Source organism: Schistocerca nitens, chromosome 2 (assembly GCF_023898315.1).
Source record: "Schistocerca nitens isolate TAMUIC-IGC-003100 chromosome 2, iqSchNite1.1, whole genome shotgun sequence".
NCBI classification, from domain to species: domain Eukaryota; kingdom Metazoa; phylum Arthropoda; class Insecta; order Orthoptera; family Acrididae; genus Schistocerca; species Schistocerca nitens.
This window is the reverse complement of record NC_064615.1, coordinates 434,011,645-434,031,641: the sequence shown is the minus strand read 5'-3', so window position 1 is coordinate 434,031,641 and position 19,997 is coordinate 434,011,645. Positions and strand designations below refer to the sequence as shown.

At 44.3% G+C, this 19,997-nt stretch overlaps 1 protein-coding gene across 3 annotated transcripts in view; it reads right to left on the bottom strand.

The window, feature by feature from the left end:
- Positions 1-19,997, bottom strand: part of LOC126236302 (E3 ubiquitin-protein ligase Hakai) — a 60,518-nt gene that overhangs the window by 10,976 nt on the left and 29,545 nt on the right. For all 3 annotated transcript variants that reach the window (XM_049945500.1, XM_049945501.1, XM_049945502.1), the window contains exons 3-4: positions 14,751-14,838; positions 9,966-10,153 (exon numbers count right to left, since the gene is read on the bottom strand). In XM_049945500.1, the coding sequence (XP_049801457.1) occupies positions 9,966-10,153; positions 14,751-14,838 (276 nt within the window). The remainder of the gene's footprint in view (positions 1-9,965; positions 10,154-14,750; positions 14,839-19,997) is intronic.

The window sequence follows — 19,997 nt, the reverse complement described above, 5'->3', positions numbered from 1 at the left end:
CTTTCATAATTGTCACTTCGATATTTGGCATCAGTTTTGCTGACAGCGAGGCTGGTTTCACTGCAAAACTGCCATGGATTAATGTTGCACAAAAGAATTACTGGTGTGCCGATTTGATCGACAAATGGTGCAATGGCACAGAAGAAAGATAAAATTAATTTAAAAACTCAATTGGATAATCTAAAATTTCATCTGCATTCATGACACCGTCAATTGACTTGTAGGTGACTAGATGCCTGCAATTTGTTTGTGGATTGTGTGCTGACTGAATTGACATAGTCTTTTTTCTGCCAAAATAGCATGTTTGCAAAGCCATTAGTGATTTTTGTAAGTGGCAGCAAAACTTTCTGAATACTTGTTTGATAATTGGAACAAAGTTCAACTGAAATGACAGGTACTTTGTGTCTGTACCAACTCGTACTTTTCCATTACCAATATCCTCATCTGTTTTGAAGCATTGCACTGCCAATGAATGTGCATATTGGTCTTTTACGTAGGTTTCTGCATATGTCTGCAAAGACATGACACTCTGAGGCAAGTACCGAGTTCATCAGGTGGTGTAATTTTGATATTACTGGTAGGGTCTGTCGGAAGCCATATACTGAAAAGATGATACCTCCACTAATTGGGTTTGCAATTGCTCATAGATCTTGAGGAGTTCAAATGTTATGTGGTGTGGCGCATTCATATCGTACAATCAGTTTGCGTTTGCAGAACATTACCCATGCCATAACCTTTGGAAATACACTCCTGGAAATGGAAAAAAGAACGCATTGACACCGGTGTGTCAGACCCACCATACTTGCTCCGGACACTGCGAGAGGGCTGTACAAGCAATGATCACACGCACGGCACAGCGGACACACCAGGAACCGCGGTGTTGGCCGTTGAATGGCGCTAGCTGCGCAGCATTTGTGCACCGCCGCCGTCAGTGTCAGCCAGTTTGCCGTGGCATACGGAGCTCCATCGCAGTCTTTAACACTGGTAGCATGCCGCGACAGCGTGGACGTGAACCGTATGTGCAGTTGACGGACTTTGAGCGAGGGCGTATAGTGGGCATGCGGGAGGCCGGGTGGACGTACCGCCGAATTGCTCAACACATGGGGCGTGAGGTCTCCACAGTACATCGATGTTGTCGCCAGTGGTCGGTGGAAGGTGCACGTGCCCGTCGACCTGGGACCGGACCGCAGCGACGCACGGATGCACGCCAAGACCGTAGGATCCTACGCAGTGCCGTAGGGGACCGCACCGCCACTTCCCAGCAAATTAGGGACACTGTTGCTCTTGGGGTATCGGTGAGGACCATTCGCAACCGTCTCCATGAAGCTGGGCTATGGTCCCGCACACCGTTAGGCCGTCTTCCGCTCACGCCCCAACATCGTGCAGCCCGCCTCCAGTGGTGTCGCGACAGGCGTGAATGGAGGGACGAATGGAGACGTGTCGTCTTCAGCGATGAGAGTCGCTTCTGCCTTGGTGCCAATGATGGTCGTATGCGTGTTTGGCGCCGTGCAGGTGAGCGCCACAATCAGGACTGCATACGACCGAGGCACACAGGGCCAACACCCGGCATCATGGTGTGGGGAGCGATCTCCTACACTGGCCGTACACCACTGGTGATCGTCGAAGGGACACTGAATAGTGCACGGTACATCCAAACCGTCATCGAACCCATCGTTCTACCATTCCTAGACCGGCAAGGGAACTTGCTGTTCCAACAGGACAATGCACGTCCGCATGTATCCCGTGCCACCCAACGTGCTCTAGAAGGTGTAAGTCAACTACCCTGGCCAGCAAGATCTCCGGATCTGTCCCCCATTGAGCATGTTTGGGACTGGATGAAGCGTCGTCTCACGCGGTCTGCACGTCCAGCACGAACGCTGGTACAACTGAGGCGCCAGGTGGAAATGGCATGGCAAGCCGTTCCACAGGACTACATCCAGCATCTCTACGATCGTCTCCATGGGAGAATAGCAGCCTGCATTGCTGCGAAAGGTGGATATACACTGTACTAGTGCCGACATTGTGCATGCTCTGTTGCCTGTGTCTATGTGCCTGTGGTTCTGTCAGTGTGATCATGTGATGTATCTGACCCCAGGTATGTGTCAATAAAGTTTCCCCTTCCTGGGACAATGAATTCACGGTGTTCTTATTTCAATTTCCAGAAGTGTATTACACATTTGAGCTTCAGCAAATTTCATATTCAACAGAATTCTGAGGGTTGACTGCACTGTCTATCTACCATCCAATAATGTATCCACAATACCTGATGAGCCAAAGCAGTTTCACGTTGAGAGCAACTTTGAGCTAATTGCAAAGAGCTGAAGAGGGTTTCACCTGTGCCGCAGTGTGCCTTAATAAAAAGGCTTCCTCTGCCAATGGCCACCATATTTGTTATTGTGTCATAGGTCAATTTCTCAGCTGTAACTAAGAATTTGCCGTTTATCTGCTTCGACAAATGTGCACCAGGCATTCGTGTGAAATAACTGTTTTCTCAATAAATCTCAATCATAATAATAACATACAGGATTTTGTGGTGCAAAAACTCCAACTTGAATGAGTGTTTTGTTGTTTCTGGTTAAGCATATGTTTTAATATTCTATCAGAGCCTCATTGAAAATTTTGTCTGAAAATGGAATGATCTTGTTGTTGCTAATGGTACAAATATGAAGCCAAAAGTCTTTTCTCAAGTCCTCTCAGGATTTTGAATTTTTACCACAGATTGTTATAATGTTTGGTGGCAAACAGTGGTCCCAAAGATAGGGAGGAATGGTTGTATTTATCACAGATGACTGCTGACAATGTAAATTTCCCAATGTTGGCAATTTTCGAATAAATGAAGTTTTTAGCAAGCTTCTCTATATATCTGGCATTCCAAGCCATCAATAGTTCTCAAATTTGCAAACAAAGGTGGGCTGTTGGCAGTTATCAACAGAATTCTCAAATAGTAGCATTTGTTGTCATTTGGATGTACTGTGTATATGCGTCGCAATGCAGCAGATGAATACAGATTCTTATAGCCTTCAACTAATGCGCCTTGTTTACGATGTTGCAATTTTTTTGATGTGGCATTCCATTATATTACTTTGGTACTTCTGTGTAAAATAATGTTTTGACACAGCATTAAAAATGCTGTTAGTGTTGCACATGCTGGTGCAGCATGTTGATAGATGACGGATAGTCAAATCCCAGGTGAAGGATACTGCTAGTTGTTCCCCTGCAGGATGATATTGAGTGACAAGGGGCTGTAGCTGAGGTGGTGGAAGGACTGGGGATGTATGAGGATACGGCACAGAAAAACTGTTTGCGGACAAGGTTTGGGGTGGGGTGGGGTGGATTTGGAGGTTGGGGAGAGGGTGGGATGGTTAGTGCCTGTCTGTGGGGGACCTTTTAAGACCTTCAGCACACTGGGCAAGGAAATTCTCTGTCATTTCTGCAGATAAGCCACCCATGTGTGACCATGTTGTAGGGGAAGTGATTTTTTGTGTGTGGAAGGGGCAGCATCAGTTGAGATGCAAATACTGTTGGTGGTTATTATGTTTAATATGGTCACAAGTGCAGCTGGAGACACCAGAGATGTACAAGTTAATGTCGGAAGGTGGCATGTCAAGTTGAGGAGGACCAGCTGAAGCAGATTCAATTGAACAGTAAAAGAGAGCCATTCCTCATGCATACACTGTCATATGGCTCAAAACTACAATACACTCAGCTCAAACTGATGATGTCATTTGCACAGAAATGCCAGATATTCCTTTTTCCTTCCACATTCATGCATTCTCTTCTGTGAAACTGACTAGTCCATTTTCAAAGTGAACACTGAGATTAACAACACTGTGATGCTGACTGTGAATTAAGAATTCAAAATGTGTCACAGTCTTATTGGTTGGTTGGTTTGTGAGATTGAAGGGACCAGACTGCGATGGTCATCAGTCCCTTTCTCCAGAAGTGCAAACACCCACACAGAATAAAAACGAAGGATGGAGTCGACAACAGACGACACAGTACAAGAAAGACTCAGACAGAGATCAGACAAAAAGAAGTAAAATCACACAGAGTGTGACAGTGGTTGGCTGACCATAGAGACAAAAAAGGAAAAGCCAACCACCGATAAACACACTAAAACTCAGTCTAAAATCGTAGGCCAAAGGCCAGACTCAAAACAAAAAAACATAAACACTCAGATTAAGTGATAAAAACCCCCTGCCCGAATAAAACACAAAACTAAGCCTGCCATGGCAGTGTCATTTGTTAAAAGGGCAGGGAGCATCTCAGGCAGTGCGAACGTCTGCCTGAGCACAGCTAAAATGGGACACTCCAACAAAATGTGGACCACCATCAAAACCGATCCGCAGCGACATAGAGGTGGGTCCTCACGGCGCAATAAGTGGCCGTGCGTCATCCGTGTGTGCCCAATGAGCAGCCGGCAGAGGACAACTTGGAAAGAACGTTGGTGAGGCTAATGGGGCGGTAGCTGTCCACCTCCAATGGGTTCTTGCCAGGTTTCAAAATGGGGATAACAACGCTTTCCCGCCATTGCGATGGAAACTCACCCTCGACCCAGATACAGTTGTAAAGGTCGAGGAGGCGTTGTTGGCAGTCCACTGAGAGGTGTTTCAGCATCTGACAGTGGATGCGATCTGGCCCGGGAGCCGTATCAGGGCAAGCGGCTAGGGCACTGTGGAATTCCCACTCACTGAATGGAACATTGTAGGACTCAGGATGGTGGGTGTGAAATGAAAGGTTCCGACGTTCCAACCGCTCTTTAATGGAGCGGAAGGCCAGTGGGTAATTCACAGAAGTGGAACAGAGAGCAAAATGGTCTGCTAAGTGGTTTGCAATTATGTCGGAGTCAGTACAAACTGCTCTATTCAGTGAGAGGGTAGGGACGCTGACAGGGGTCCGATAGCCATAGAGGTGCCTAATCTTGGCCCAAACCTGCGATGGAGAGATGTGGAGGCCAATGGTGGAGACATACCGTTCCCAGTACTCCTGCTTGTGTTGGCGAATGATGCAGCGGGCCCGCGCACGGAGCCCTTTAAAGGCGATGAGGTTTTCTAATGAGGGATGCCGCTTGTGACGCTGGAGCGCCCGCATGCGATCTTTAATCACCTCGGCGATCGCAGGCGACCACCAATGCACAGTCCTCCGCCGAGGGGACCCAGAAGAACAGCGAATGGCAGATTCTGCGGCAGTAACGATGCCGGGGGTGACCGAGTGAACCACCGCATCAACGGCTTCATTAGAAAGAGGCTCAATGGTGGGGGTGGAGGAGAACAAGTCCCAGTCAGCCTTATTCATAGCCCATCTGCAAGGGCGCCCAGAAGAGTGACGCTGTGGCAGTGACAGAAAGATCGGAAAGTGGTCGCTACCACACAGGTCGTCATGCACACTCCATTGGACAGATGGTAAGAGGCTAGGGCTGCAGATCGAAAGGTCGCTGGCAGAGTACGTGCCATGCACCACACTGAAATGTGTGAAGGCACCATCATTTAAAATGGAAAGGTCGAGCTGTGTCAATACATTCTCAACGGTGGCACCTCGACCTATTGCCACTGACCCACCCCACAGAGGGTTATGGGTGCTGAAGTCTCCCAGTAACAGGAAAGGTGGCGGCAATTGGGCTATCAGCGCAGCCAGGACATGCTGCGGGACATCACCATCCGGTGGAAGATAAAGACTGCAGACAGTAACAGCCTGTGGCGTCCACACCCAAACAGCGACAGCCTCTAAAGCTGTTTGTAGAGGGACAGACTCGCTGTGAAGAGAGTGAAGGACATAGATGCAGATGCCACCGGATACCCTTTCATAAGCTGCCAGGTTCCTACAATAACCCCGATAGCCACGAAGGGCGGGGGTTCGCATTGCCGGAAACCGAGTTTCTTGAAGAGCAACACAGAAGAAAGGGTGAAGGCTGAGATGTTGTCGGAGCTCAGCTAGATGGTGGAAGAAACCGCTGCAGTTCCACTGGAGGACTGCATTGTTCATGGCTGAGAAAGGCGTGAAGGGACTGGGGAGGCAGATTATGCCGCTGGGTCACCTGCTGCGACCGATTGAGCACCTGTGCAAGTGCTATCCATGGTGTCTGAGGGACCGGCTAGATCAAGGTCCTCAGCGGATGCCAGGATCTCCACCTCACTCTCAAACGCAGAACTCGAAGGGTACGGTGGGGTGGGTGCCACTACAAGTTCTTTGGCCTTAGAGGTCTTTCTCTTGGACTTCTCTCGCTGAACCTTGGGTTTCACCGGATGGGAGGGCTTCACCGATTCAGTCTCTGGGACGGAGGAGGATCGCGAAGCCCTACAACCAGCCGCTGGTGGGAATTGATGCCACTGTCGGGCGTCAGCCTTCCTGCTGGTGGAAACCTGGGAAGGGAGGGACACAAGGGACCCCTTTCGAGCGAGAGTAGCTGAAGAAGTTGGACGCTTCTCTGGCTGAAAAGCGGGGACAAACGTCCCCGATGGGCGGGAGGGTGTTGCTCCCGAGCTAGGTGGTGCAGGAGCAAGAGGGTGGGTAGAGCCCCCCCACGGGCAAGGGAGCATGTGGAGTTGTACAGCTCATCGATCCGGCTGGAATTTTCAGAACTCATGGGGCTAGCACGGTTGTTGTAGCAGCGCCGTAGGAAGATGTCATTCTCACAGGATGTAGTCGGTCATATTTCCTCTTAGCCTCATCACAGGTCAGTCGGTCCAGGGTCTTATATGCCATGACTTTTCGCTCTTTCTGTAAGATTCTGCAGTCTGGCGAGCAAGGTGAATGATGCTCTCCGCAGTTGACACAGAGTATTGGGATGTGAATGGCGTCCGCAATCTCGACATGTGAGGCTGGAAGTACAGCGGGAAGACATATGGCCAAACTTCCAGCACTTGAAGCACCGCACTGGGGGAGGGATATAGGGCTTGACATCACACTGGTAGACCGTCACCTTGACATTCTCCGGTAACGTATCACCCTCGAAGGCCAAGATGAAGGCACTGGTAGCAACCTGATTATTCCTCGGACCCCGATGAACGCGCCGGACGAAATGCACACCTCGACGCTCTAAGTTGGTGCGCAGCTCGTCATCAAACTGCAAAAGTAGGTCTACATCTACATCTACATCTACATCAACATCCATACTCCGCAAGCCACCTGACGGTGTGTCGCGGAGTCCCTCCGGAAAATAATACCATGGACCATATTTAAACTCATATGTGGTGTAACATCCCCCAACTTGTCACAGGTAAGTAATCTTCGTGACTGGGCAGAGGATGCCGTTTTTATCAAAACTGACCCAGAGGGCATTTTGGACAAACCCTCCACCTCCCCAAACTTGTCCTCTAAATGCTCTACGAAGAACTGAGGCTTGGTGAACATGAAAGACTCCCCATCAGCTCTCGTACAAACCAGGAACCATGGCGAATAATTGTCACTGCCATCCTGAGACTTACGCTCCTCCCACAGTGTGGCCAGGGAGGGGAACATTTTCGGATCGTACTTCTGAGCATTAAATTGAGCCCGAGAACGCTTAGAGACTGCTGGCGGCTGGCCACCAGCGAGAGATGATGTACCACACTTCATTGCGGGTCATCCGCCCTGATGCCACCCACTCCGATCAAGGGCCCTCCCCACGGGCGCCACCCAGCCTCAGCAAGGGCCACCTGGCAGGATGGCCATTGCCGGGAGTCCCGATGCCCCAGGGAGACAGGCATCTACTCCTTGGCATTCGTGGGGAGTTAACGGCGCAGGCATCAGCAGAGCGATCCCTGTGTTGCCAGGTGGCTACAACCAACAGGGTACATGGCGGCCCCACCACAACGGACTGGCTACCGTGCTGTATCTTAGGTGCAAAAATGTCCAAGGTCGTTGACTCAACAAAAAGCAACACTGCACAGTGCATAGTGGTAATCGCACCCAGGAAGGTATCCTCGCCCAAAGAGATGGAAAATGAGCGGGACAGCATTGCGACGATGAGAAAGCCGGCTAAAGGTCTCAATGCACAACGGATACAGTGCACCATGTAAGGCACCCTTCCCCAATTGGCTCACTCTTCAGAAGAATTTAGAAAGATGGAGGTCAAACCCAAGAGGGGACCATCACATAAGACCGAAATTTTTGAGACTCCTTTTAGTCACCTCTTACGACAGGCGGGTCTAGTCTAACCCCAAACCCGCAAGGGGGACAGAGTCTTATTGTTGCTGATATACTGACCTATCTGAAACTGAACTTCATGCATGCATGCTCTGGAACTATCGATACCGAATACTGCTGCTGAACGCTGACCTTGGTGACGTGTTTGTGTATGTACTTGACTGATTTGATGAAACTGCAATAGACCATGTTGATAGGTGATTCAAATGGTTTTGATAACAAAAGACAAATGTAGCACACTCCATCTGATATCTATTTCAATGTTGACATTTCTCATTCTCACTGTAGCTGTGCGACCTTTATCACCTGGTTTACGGCATCTGTATTGAGGCTAGCGTAGTCACCAGTGTGAGTTCCACAAATATTATCTGGGATAATTTTTTGTGAGTTTGTTGTTTGCCATGCAGGTTCCTAGCACTACATTCTATGCACCATACTTTTGGCAACAGCATAAAACAGTGGTCTATCTTCTTTTGGATCTGGTATTTCTGTGGAAATATCATCACTCTGAACTGAGTTTAATTTAGTTTTGAGCCATATGTGGATGTGTGCATGAGGAACGCCTCTCTCTTACTATTCAATGAAATCCACTTCACCTTGTCCTCCTCAACCGAACATGCCAGCTTCCATTTTGTTGACTTCTACATCCTGACAGAGAATTTCCTCGCCCAGTGTGCTGAAGATCTCACCAGGGCCTTCACAGACAGGCATTAACCCCCCCCCCCCCCCTCCAAACCTAATCCGCAATGGAACAACTTAGCCATAACCTTCGCCAGGGATTTGACTATCATCATGTTCAGAAAAGAGGAACATCCCAAGACCATTCTCAACCATCCTAAAGTGATATTTTGTCACACACTCAAACTACATACTGGTCCATCACTATGCTACTTTCACTCCCAAACCTTGCCACAGGGGATATATTGCTGTGGAAGATCCTGAAGCGAGACCTGCCCAATCAATACACTTTGCTCTTTATAATTCACTCCTGTCAAACTCTCACCCTGTCCCATCATAGACAGAGCTACCTGTGAAAGCAGCCATGTAATACACCAGTGCTGCTGCAATCACTACATAACTATGTTGGTATGCCAACCAGTTGTCCACCACAATCAATGGCAACTGCCCCAGTGTAAAGCAGTCTCACAGTGGCAAACATGCTTGAGTTTAATGGGTGCTTCACAACCCGGGCTATACGGACCCTTCCCTCCACCACACGCTTTTTTGAAGCGTGGGAGTTATCATTGCAAAACAACATTCACTATCCTAACCCTACTGGCCTCAATCTCCACTAATCCAGTACCTCACACACTGCATGAACAGTTTCTTCTTCCTTTGTCCTGTCACCCTACCCCAAACCATTCCTCCACATCACCTTCATCATGTGCCACACCTCACTGCCTGCATTATCCATGTACCACTCTTCTAGCTCATCACCTGCCACCCCTCCCTCCGCACACCTAGCCAACAAAGCTGCTGCCTTCCTCTGAGCTAAATAACCATCCCCAATCCCTCTTCCTGTCTGCCATCTCTCTCTCTACCTCCACCCACCCCTCCAGTTGAAATGCAATCTCAGGACATTGTCTACAGCAGGCACATTGTGTGTGTGTGTGTGTGGGGGTGGGGGGGTGCACACCCGCACCTGCATGTGCATTTGCACTCTAGTTCAACAAATAACTTATAATGAAAGTTAGCAAGGGTTTTTTTTTTTTGTGCATGTGCTCGGACTCAACGCCTCTCTTTCGATGAGAAGTCTCCTCTACTCCTAAATTATTTACATTCTGATAGAACTTTCCTTACTGGTTTATATTTATGTTCATCAGTCTGCAATTTATACATACCATTCTGCCATAAATCAGAATTGGCTTCAAACATTTATCACAACAGTGAATCATGGGGTTGAGAACCTTTTCACCCATAAGGCTAACACGATGGTCCCATCGAAGTCGTAACATAGGTTCCGGAGGACCTCGGTTGATAGTTGTGAATGTTGGTGCCTCAAGCTGTGAAATGTCAGCCTCAAGATCGACTGAAAACAGAAAATTTTATTTTCATTATTTTTGGAGACTGGTACTATATGAGTAAATTTAGTTTAGACACAATAGTTCAGAAAACTATCTTGGCATATAAAACTTAAATTGCAGTACACTCATTTACATAAATGCCGCATACAAACAAAATATGAACTTCACAGATCTTGTATAATTATGCAAACAATATAGCATTGAAGTTCAAAAGTTTATTCAATACCATGTTAGTTTGTATAAACAAAAAGTAAGTGTGTAGCCTTATGGTGTATGGGGAGATGCACAAAAAATAAATCAGTTCTAGAACAGAACAAACTTTAGTTTTTCTATAACGAAACATAAGATCAGTTGGGGAAGGATAAGAATGAAGACAACAGTGTTTTTTTCAAAAGAACCATTAGATATTTGCACTCTTCGATTTAAGGTAACCACGGGAAAATCTTAGTTGGAATACAAATAAGGGAAGGACTCCAGGTAACTAAAACTCCGTCCAAACAGGCTACGAAGGCCCAACAGTACAGACAGGCCGCAGTGTCATCCTTGGCCCACAGGCATCACTGGATGCGGATGTGGAGGGGCATATGGTCAGCATATCACTCTCCCGGCCATATGCCAGTTTCCGAGACCGGAGCCTCAACTTCTCAATCAAGTAGCTCCTCAGTTTGCTTCACAAGGGCTGAGTGCACCCCGCTTGCCAACAGCAACACACACACACACACACACACACACACTCTTGACTGCACGTCCCACATGCTGGACTGAGGGACAGTGATGGAAGGTGTGAGCAAGAGGAAAACGGAGGGAAATGGAATTGGTGGAGGGAAGGTTGTGTTATGGACTGGAGGGAAGGGCTGCAAGAGAATGGAACATGAAGATGGCACAGGTGAGCTTGTCTTTGTAAAAGTAAGTATAATTGTAAGTGCCAACCAGTGATGTGAAAGACTGAGCTGGATGGATGGGTGGGGCAGAGGACTGAGGAAGAAAGAACCAAGGATGAAGAGAAAAGTGTGAGTATAGATTACTGGGTTGAAGTGTGAAGCACGGGGACAGGTGTGGAAATGCGTATGGGACAGTGGCCTAGAGGACTGCTGGGTGAAAGGATGAGTTGTGGGGGCAATTGACACCATTTTAATTCCGAGAAGCTGTTATTAGAGAAGGGGATAGTTAGGGGAAGAGCCAGATGGCATGGTTTGTAAAGCAGTCATGAAATTGAGGACAGATGGTTGTTTGTCATGCGTCCACCTAAAAGGCTGTGCAAACGTTGCAGCAGAACTGGTATCCCATGAACAGTTTCACAGGTGGCCTTGTCTCTGATATGGTAATACATGCCTGCAACAGGACTGGAATAGGACATGGTGATCAAACCTTTTATAGAAAGCCCGCATCTCGTGGTCGTGCGGTAGCGTTCTCGCTTCCCACGCCCAGGTTCCCGGGTTCGATTCCCGGCGGGGTCAGGGATTTTCTCTGCCTCGTGATGGCTGGGTGTTGTGTGCTGTCCTTAGGTTAGTTAGGTTTAAGTAGTTCTAAGTTCTTGGGGACTGATGACCATAGATGTTAAGTCCCATAGTGCTCAGACCCATTTGAACCATTTTATAGAAATATGATCCATGTGACAATGGGTTAGGAGACCAAGATGGACCAAGACAGAAAATACAGAGTTGCATCTAGTGTCTGTGACGTATTATGAACTGTTTCATCACTCATTCTACCAGAAACAGAATGAACACCGGATTGTAAATAAAACATAACATTCACCAATTACAACAACAATACTGCTGCACATAGTTCATAGAACAAAATAAATTATGAAGACCACATATTATCACACAATATTTATTCTTAACACTCAATATGTGTTAAGTTCACTAAACAAATTCATTCTATTCATATCCTATCATTAGAGTGTAGGACAATTCAACAATGAAAGCCATGGTTACTGAGGGCTACTTTGTGATTTTTCAGGTATCACTTGAAGATGAACAAAATTTATTTTCCACTGGGAAAAGCTACTTTTTTGTGTTCTGAACAACCAAAAATATTTACTGAATGCTGAAAACTGAAAGCTGATTTAACAGTACTAAAGAAAGAATTAGAGTAAACTGGGAACTGCAGGTTGCAACACAATCATGTCACATGGTCGGTTTAATTGAGAACTGCTATATTAGATATGAGGTTTCAGAAACAATGCAAGTCTGTCTGCTTCATTCCTAACAGGAACATTGCAGAAGATCTATACAAACCTAGAAATCGAAATATCAATAACCCTAAGAATATTTTGTGCATCTATAGGTTGAAGAGAGGAATGTGAATAGGAATTAACCAGTATATTTGGATCAACTTCATTGCTCAGTGATATCACCAGTGTAAGAGGAAGAATACTGACAAAGGTTATGTTGTAATTATTGAAGTGTATAAGCTACATTAGGGTCTTGCACAACTGACTGAATAACATATCAGGATGATCGCTGGGAAGGTTTCCGAGAAACATGACAATGGATGTCGCACCTGTACTGTTGTGAAGAGTAATATTTAATACCATTCAAATCTCCCTGACATCATGTGGCTTACTTGTGTGTCTGACATGGTAATATGTTCTTTATACCTGACTGCTTCATGAGGGTTGTCTTTTGGGTTTTAGAGGGAGATGAATTTAGGTTTAATTCATTTACCTTGTAACTGCTCCTTCCATCTCTTGCCACAAATTTGTAGATTGTTGGTGATTTCTGTTCTATGGGTGCTATTTCACAACCTGTACCTAACATTTTGTCTCTTAGTAGTACACACATCAAAGACTACAAAAACCCAAAGCAATATCAAGTTTAAACAAGCTCAGCAAACTGAACATTGTATACATATTCACGAAACAGTTGGTTTGTGACATCACCAGACTGCTGCCCAAGATTGAAAAGTCATTCCAGTGTCTGTTAATGAGCTGGTAGCATAGAACAATTGGCACTTTTTGCTTTATATAGCATTTAAATCCACAACTTGTCTAGTTTCAATTCTCTTCCTTTTTTGTTGAAATTGTTTTTGTGCTTTTGAATTTCTGTGGCCTATTCATACATTAGATGTTGCTAAAACCACAGTATCAGAGAAGCAATTTTGTTGGTTCCCACTTCCTAGTGGATGATCTCCTACTGCTGATTAATTCATCTTTCTCAGACTGCACTCGCTTTTGCAATCCTTAAGTTAGGTGTAAATGCTTCTTTTTGTAGTTTCTATGTGCAACTGACCACATGTGCAAGGAATTTTATATACTCCTGCTGTGACAAGTGGTGGGCATAGGGCCTCTGCAGTGTTTAATTATTTGTACACCTTTCTCATTAGTTTAATCACTGTGTCAATATTGTGTCCTCTTAGTACTGTTATCTGTAACTGTTTTTAGGAATGAGAGGAAAATTTTCCCTTTACTCAGCTCTTTTTCACTAGAAGCTCCAGATCTTTTAGGGAGGAGTGCCCTATTTACCTCCATCAGACTAGCTGTTTCTTCTAAAAACAGTTCATAAATGATCAAGCTCATTCTCTAAATACTGTGGTATACAGTTCTTGGAGGACTCTCACAATGGTGCGACTCCACGATCTTATGCAGCAATTTTATGATGTCTTGAAATGAGTGTTGTGTGGATACCTTCAAATAGTTTAGCTTTGTGTGAGCTTGTTTTGGTTTGATACTGCTTTCGAGTTTTTGTAGCTTCTGATCATGTCTCTAGCACCATGAAACAATGTTACACAGAAAAATATGCCTCAGACCATAGTCTACAGCCCATAAAACAAATATCACCAACGGTGCAAATACTGGCCACTTAAAGCCTGCATTGAACAAGTAGCAACCACATACAGCTTACTGGAGTGGAAACAAACACCAACAAAAATGACCAGGATATGTACCATTCCATCCTTTCTTGTGATAAAAATTGGAAACATTTTTTTGCTTGGTAATACAAAAATTCCAAGTGTGAATAGCTTTTACAGTTAACATCATGGCATGTGTGATGAGATGGCAATATCTAAACTAAACTTTTTTTCTTTAAGAAAGTACATAGCTTCAGCCCAACTCATTCCAATCCAACATGTTCTGAAATTTGCATAGTTTCCTTAAAGTACTTTCTACACCAAATGTTCTACAATTCACTCTTTAAACTCCTCTTAAGTTTCCATTGGCCTGCTAAATATCACACCTTCACACAACCAGAAACACTTTACCAGACACACTCTGGCTCCCCACAATTAAATGTATACTTGACTGTTCCAGCTTCAGGTCAGTACATTGTTCTTCCATAGCATTGCTCAAAACTGTTTACCTTCAAAAGTGTGCAAGCTACTTTTTGCAAGCTAGGCAAATGGTTGACATTGAGGTTATCAGAGAAACAGCATTTGTTCCACAGGAGAATGGTTGGGTCAATAATCACCTGTGAATTTGTTGAAAGACAATGCGGCAATATAAATCTGCATAGATGAAAAGGAATTTGAAACTTATGTCTCCAAAATATGAATTCAATGTCTTAGCCACTCCAGCACTTTGATTTAAAATTTATGAGGTTCACATGTAACTATGGACAGTTATACTTTCCACTTCGATGTTGTATACAAGTAACTTACTTTTTGGAGGCTGCAAGTTTTCTTCATTTCCTTCTGTCACTTCTTCTGGTGCCTGAAGAGGAGTTTCTTCCTCATCACTTTCAATTACCTGAATAAAAGGAGTATAACAATTAATTGCTTTTACAATACATTACCTTCTTCTTCTTCTTCTTCTTTGCCATCTGTTCTTTGCTACAAGAATAAAATATTAAAATTTTCCATGCTACAATATTTTGATCAACGAATGTCTTGGTAAACACAATGTCTTTGTCTTTGTGTAGGACATCTTGAGAAGGTGGAGGGGTCATTATAGTTACCTTTCACTGTAGACAGGTGCTTACTGCTGACTGAAATTGAGGTAATCTGTGGTCGGGCAGGACATGTTTTTGAAATTCAAGTATAGCTGGCTGTTGTTGTACACAATTGTGACTGCTCGATTGTAGGGGACTGGTGCACCTTCTCTTTTATACTGTAAGCCAGATAATGTGCTTAACTCTTTTCCCAGTAACATTAAAACTGTTGTGCTTGGCAATCTTTATTGTCTCTCTGAGCAGCTTATCTACCAGCCTGTCGATGTCAGCACTTGGATCTTATCAAATTGAATCCTGTGGTTTCCTCACTGCAAAATGTGTTCCAACAGTGCTGATCTAATAGTTTCTCCTTTGCTTTTTCACTATTCTCTTTATATTATCCATGTATAACGGTCCACAATTGCTCAATATTCTGTATATTTCTGTACCTTCCTGTGTTTGTCAAGCATCTCAGTCTGACAAATATTCCTGCACCTGGATCATGGGTTTATGCACTACAATAACATGCCACTGTTTCCAAGACCTTTTCTATACTGTCAATGACAACTTTAATGACAGGTACTAGATTTCTCGGACAGATGTATGGTACTGAGACCCTCCATGATGGTTACAATAACCTTTGTATTTGTAAGGACGATCATCCACTCTCTAACGAAGTTATGATATATTCCATTTCTTCTCCAATCAACTCCATGAATATGTACTTAAACTGAATGACCAGTATTATCAACAAATGGATAGAATCATGACTGGGAGCTGTTTAACTCTTTTGTGGCACAATCTGATGCACAGGCACTAGGCATGGCCATTAAAAAGTCAAACATCTGTTTCCACTATGTGGATGATGCGATTGCACTGTGGAGTCATAAAAGAACTTTTTCATGAACAAAAGAATAAAGTTAACACAGAAATTCAATTTACCATGGAGGAGGAGGTAAATAGAAGCTAACTTTTTGATGGACACGCTAGTTTTCTACCACTACGCCCCGCGATCTCCTTTGCCATCTGGCATCTTTCAGGATGCTGTAGAGAGGGACCTGGGACCCGCACACCACTCTCCTGGCCATTGTCAACTTTTCAGACCCTGGAGCTGCAACTTCTCATTCAATTAACTCCTCATTTTAGCATCATGAGGCTGAGTGCACACAGTTCTAGTCTTTCCACCAAGGAAAAATCCACGGCAGTCATACACAATTGAGACTGCTTCATTGTAGGGGACTGGTCCACCTTCTCTTTAGTATCGGAAGCCAGATAATGTGCTTAAATCTTTTCCCAGTAGCCTAGATCCTCTGCACGAGAATTAATGTGCAAACTGCTCCACTCCAGGGATGGGCAGTACTAATAAAATGGTGGAAAAATCAGTAGGGGACTACAAAGGCACCTGTCAAATGTGATAAATTGTTAGAACAGCTATAGAGAAGTAGGGTTTGCAAAGGATTCAATTACAGGTTCTTTTCTCATCTAGGTTGGATTCATAAAAAACTCAGGTTGGGGACAGACTGAGAAGGGAATTGGTATGTCCTTTTCAAAAGTGCTATTGTGGCAATTGCTTTATGCCATAAATGAGTTAGGGAAACCACGAACTATCTAAATATGGATGACCAGACAGGTATTTAAATTGCTGACATGCCTGTCTGTGCACCATTCATTTGACAGCAATTCAGTATCCTGGAAAGTCTGAATCACTAATAGTTCTGTTTGAGAAACCTTAAATCTTGTATAGAATAAAATACACAACTGAATTGCAAATCATGGCAACAACAACGTGATCCCCCCCCCCCCCCCCCCCACTCCCCCCCTGTCTAAATGACTACTTGTGTAACATCTTTAGAATTGTGGTACATGCAAATGTAAAATATGTGCTGAGACTGGTATTTGCTTTGTCCTTGTTGAGGACACCATTCAATTGGGCACCAGATGTGATCTTGGATATGACAGACAGTAACAAAATGAAAAACCAAGGAGGTAAAGTATAATGCATACGATGTTCCTCAACATTACAACTCTAGGTATCCCACTAAGAGATCTGAAACTATTTTTAGCACAGTGGCACTGTATATTCCTCTTGCTGTTGCCGCCCCCCCCCCCCCTCCCCAATAACACACAGATAATTTTGAGAAAGTTCTTGAATGAATATTATTTTTATGAGAGAGAAATTTCTTTTACGTCTTCGTTCAACCACTTAAAGTTGACTGAATGGCATTAAAATTTGTGACACAGCTGCTGTTTGTGAAGCCCAATGCTTGTAATTGAATTTTATTGCTTTCCATCCAGGCTCTAAAGAAACTCTGTTGGTGACCATTCTTCAAAGGAAGATGATGGCAGGGAATGGCTTAACAATGGTCTAAATATTGTAAGACAAAATCTGTCACTATGCAGTGGAATATTTTCTGTTCTTTCCCTCACATCAGCAATACGGAAATGGAGAGCAAATTATGAAACCATGAGAAACCTGCTGGCCCATACTTATCTTCAGGACAAGCCTTGTCCTCACAACAGGTGGTTCCTTCTCATCTTGGGCTCTGAATAACATGCCCTTACTTCTTAATCTTCAACAATCCATCCCTTTTTCCTTCCCATGAAAGGACCTATGAGTACTGAAAGTTAAAACAGTGTACATACTTATAATTGTGTGTGTGTGTGTGTGTGTGTTTGTGTGTTGGCAGTACTGACATTTTTCTGTTAGGTATAACCTTATACATTAGCATCTGTAAACTTTTCTTCCTGTGTGGAATCTCTCTCTTCCTTTTACTTGATGAAACAGTTAATTACATTCAAATGGAGGATCTTTTGGGGAAATTCTACTGATGAAATCTTCTCAGGTTATCATCTGAGTACCATGTGGCCCTGAAGCAACGTGCTGACAATTTTTCCACTCACTCATCATATTGAGGGGAAGTGCCAAATTTCTACAGGAAGTGATCTTGTATAAATTCTTGGGTACCCTACTACTTTCCCAAAGTCCTGGTGTTGCTTCTATCACGTCATCAGACAACTCCTCCCCCTCAAAGTAGCCTTCAACGAACTCTTTCCACCTATTTGCTCTCTCCTCTTCATTTAACAGTGGAATTCCCATCGCACTCTTAATGTTACCGAGCTTGCTTTTAATTTCACTGCAGGTTGTTTTGACTTTTATGTGTGCTGAGTCACTGAGTCATTCACTCCGACAATCATTGCTTTTTCGATATCTTCAAATTTTTCATGCAGCAATTTCACCTTAGCTTCCCTGCATTTCCTTGTAATTTTGTTTCTAAGTGACTTGTATTTCTGTATTCCGGAATTTTCATGAACATTGTTGTACTTCGTTCTTTCGTTGATTAGCTAAAGTAATTCTTTTGCTATCCATAGTTTCTTCACATTTTTCTCCTTTGTACCTATGTTTCTTTTCACCTTCTGTGATTGCCCTCTTCTGAGATGGCCATTCCTCTTTATCTGACCTGAGCTTTTCCTTATCGCAATATCTATAGCCTACGAGAACTTCAAGCATATCTCTTCATTCTTCTGTATCCCACTTAATTGATTTTTCCTGAGTATGCTCTAAAACTTGAGTCTACTCTTTATCACTGCTACATTGTGATCTGTGTGTATATCTGCTCCTGGGTACGCCTTAGAATTCAGTACCTGATTTTGGAATCTTTGTCTGACCTTGACATAATCTAACTGAAATTTTCCTGTATCTCCCGGCCTTTTCCAAGTGTACCTTCCCCTCTTTTGTTTCTTGAACACTACTACTAGCTGAAATTTATTACAGAACTCAATTAGTCTTTCTCCTCATTCATTCCTAGTATGAAGTACTCAGTGCATACATCACTGTTGAGCATGTGTGTTCTTACTGACTTTGCACTATTGCAGGATCCCACGCAGAATATTGTATGAAAGCAAGATGCTGATTGAAACGATTATTGTTTACTGTTATTACTATTGCCTCATTAATGACCAAGTTCCAAAAGTGACAGCAGAACAGAGCATCTTGGTCTGCTCGAAGATTAATGTATGTCCCTTCGATGATACTAGTCTGCAACTGCAGACTTGCCTGATGGTCTAAGTAGACACATCATATGAGTTCTGCACAACACTCTGTTCTATAGTATTGTGAAGACCAATGCACTAGCATTCACACATCCATCCAATACTGTAAATACTAGGTGCCTGTAGCCCTAACTGACATCTGAAGAAACCAAATTGTACATGCCTTGATAGGCATCTGTCAGAGGACACAAACTGTTTTGACATGCACTTCTGACTTATTTCCAGAAATGGAATGACTTTATATGGAGCACCACAAAGAGACAGTTCTGGAAACTGCATAGTTGAAACAATGATATTTCTACTAACTTGTGGAAGAAATTGCATCATGAAGAAATCTCATTGAATTCCAGTAACCTCTTGAGAGCATACACAGCAACATCAAGTTTATTACGAGTGCAGAAGAAAATTCCTGCTGTTCCTAAATACTGCGATGAAAAATAATTTGTGGCATTCCATTTATAAGGGGAGCTGGGAAGAGGAGGGGGTAAATGGGTGGGAGCAATTACATTGCACTGGCATGCAGCTCAACTGGGATGAGGGGTTTTGTCAGGTGGAGAGGGCGAGGGGGAGAAGGATAAAGAGCAGGAAAGAGGGTTGAGGAAGAGTGAAGGAATGGAACAGGCACACAGGATATGAATGTTGCCCAAGAGAATTTGTTATGGCTGCACACAGGGGAAGTTGTGTGCAGTGCACAATGACGCAGAGGAGTGTGCCGGGAGGGTAAGATAAAAAGAGGAAGGGGAGACTGTGGAACAAAGAGTGTGAGTGCCAGATGAGTCAAGTTAGGGTCTAAACTACAAGGAAGGGAACTATTCTTACAACTCAGCCTTTGATTCCACAGTCCTCCTGGCCTCAATCTCTCTGCAAGCCCCTGTCCCTCACCAACATCACCCCAGCTCCCACTTCACTCAATCTAGACTCAAACCTT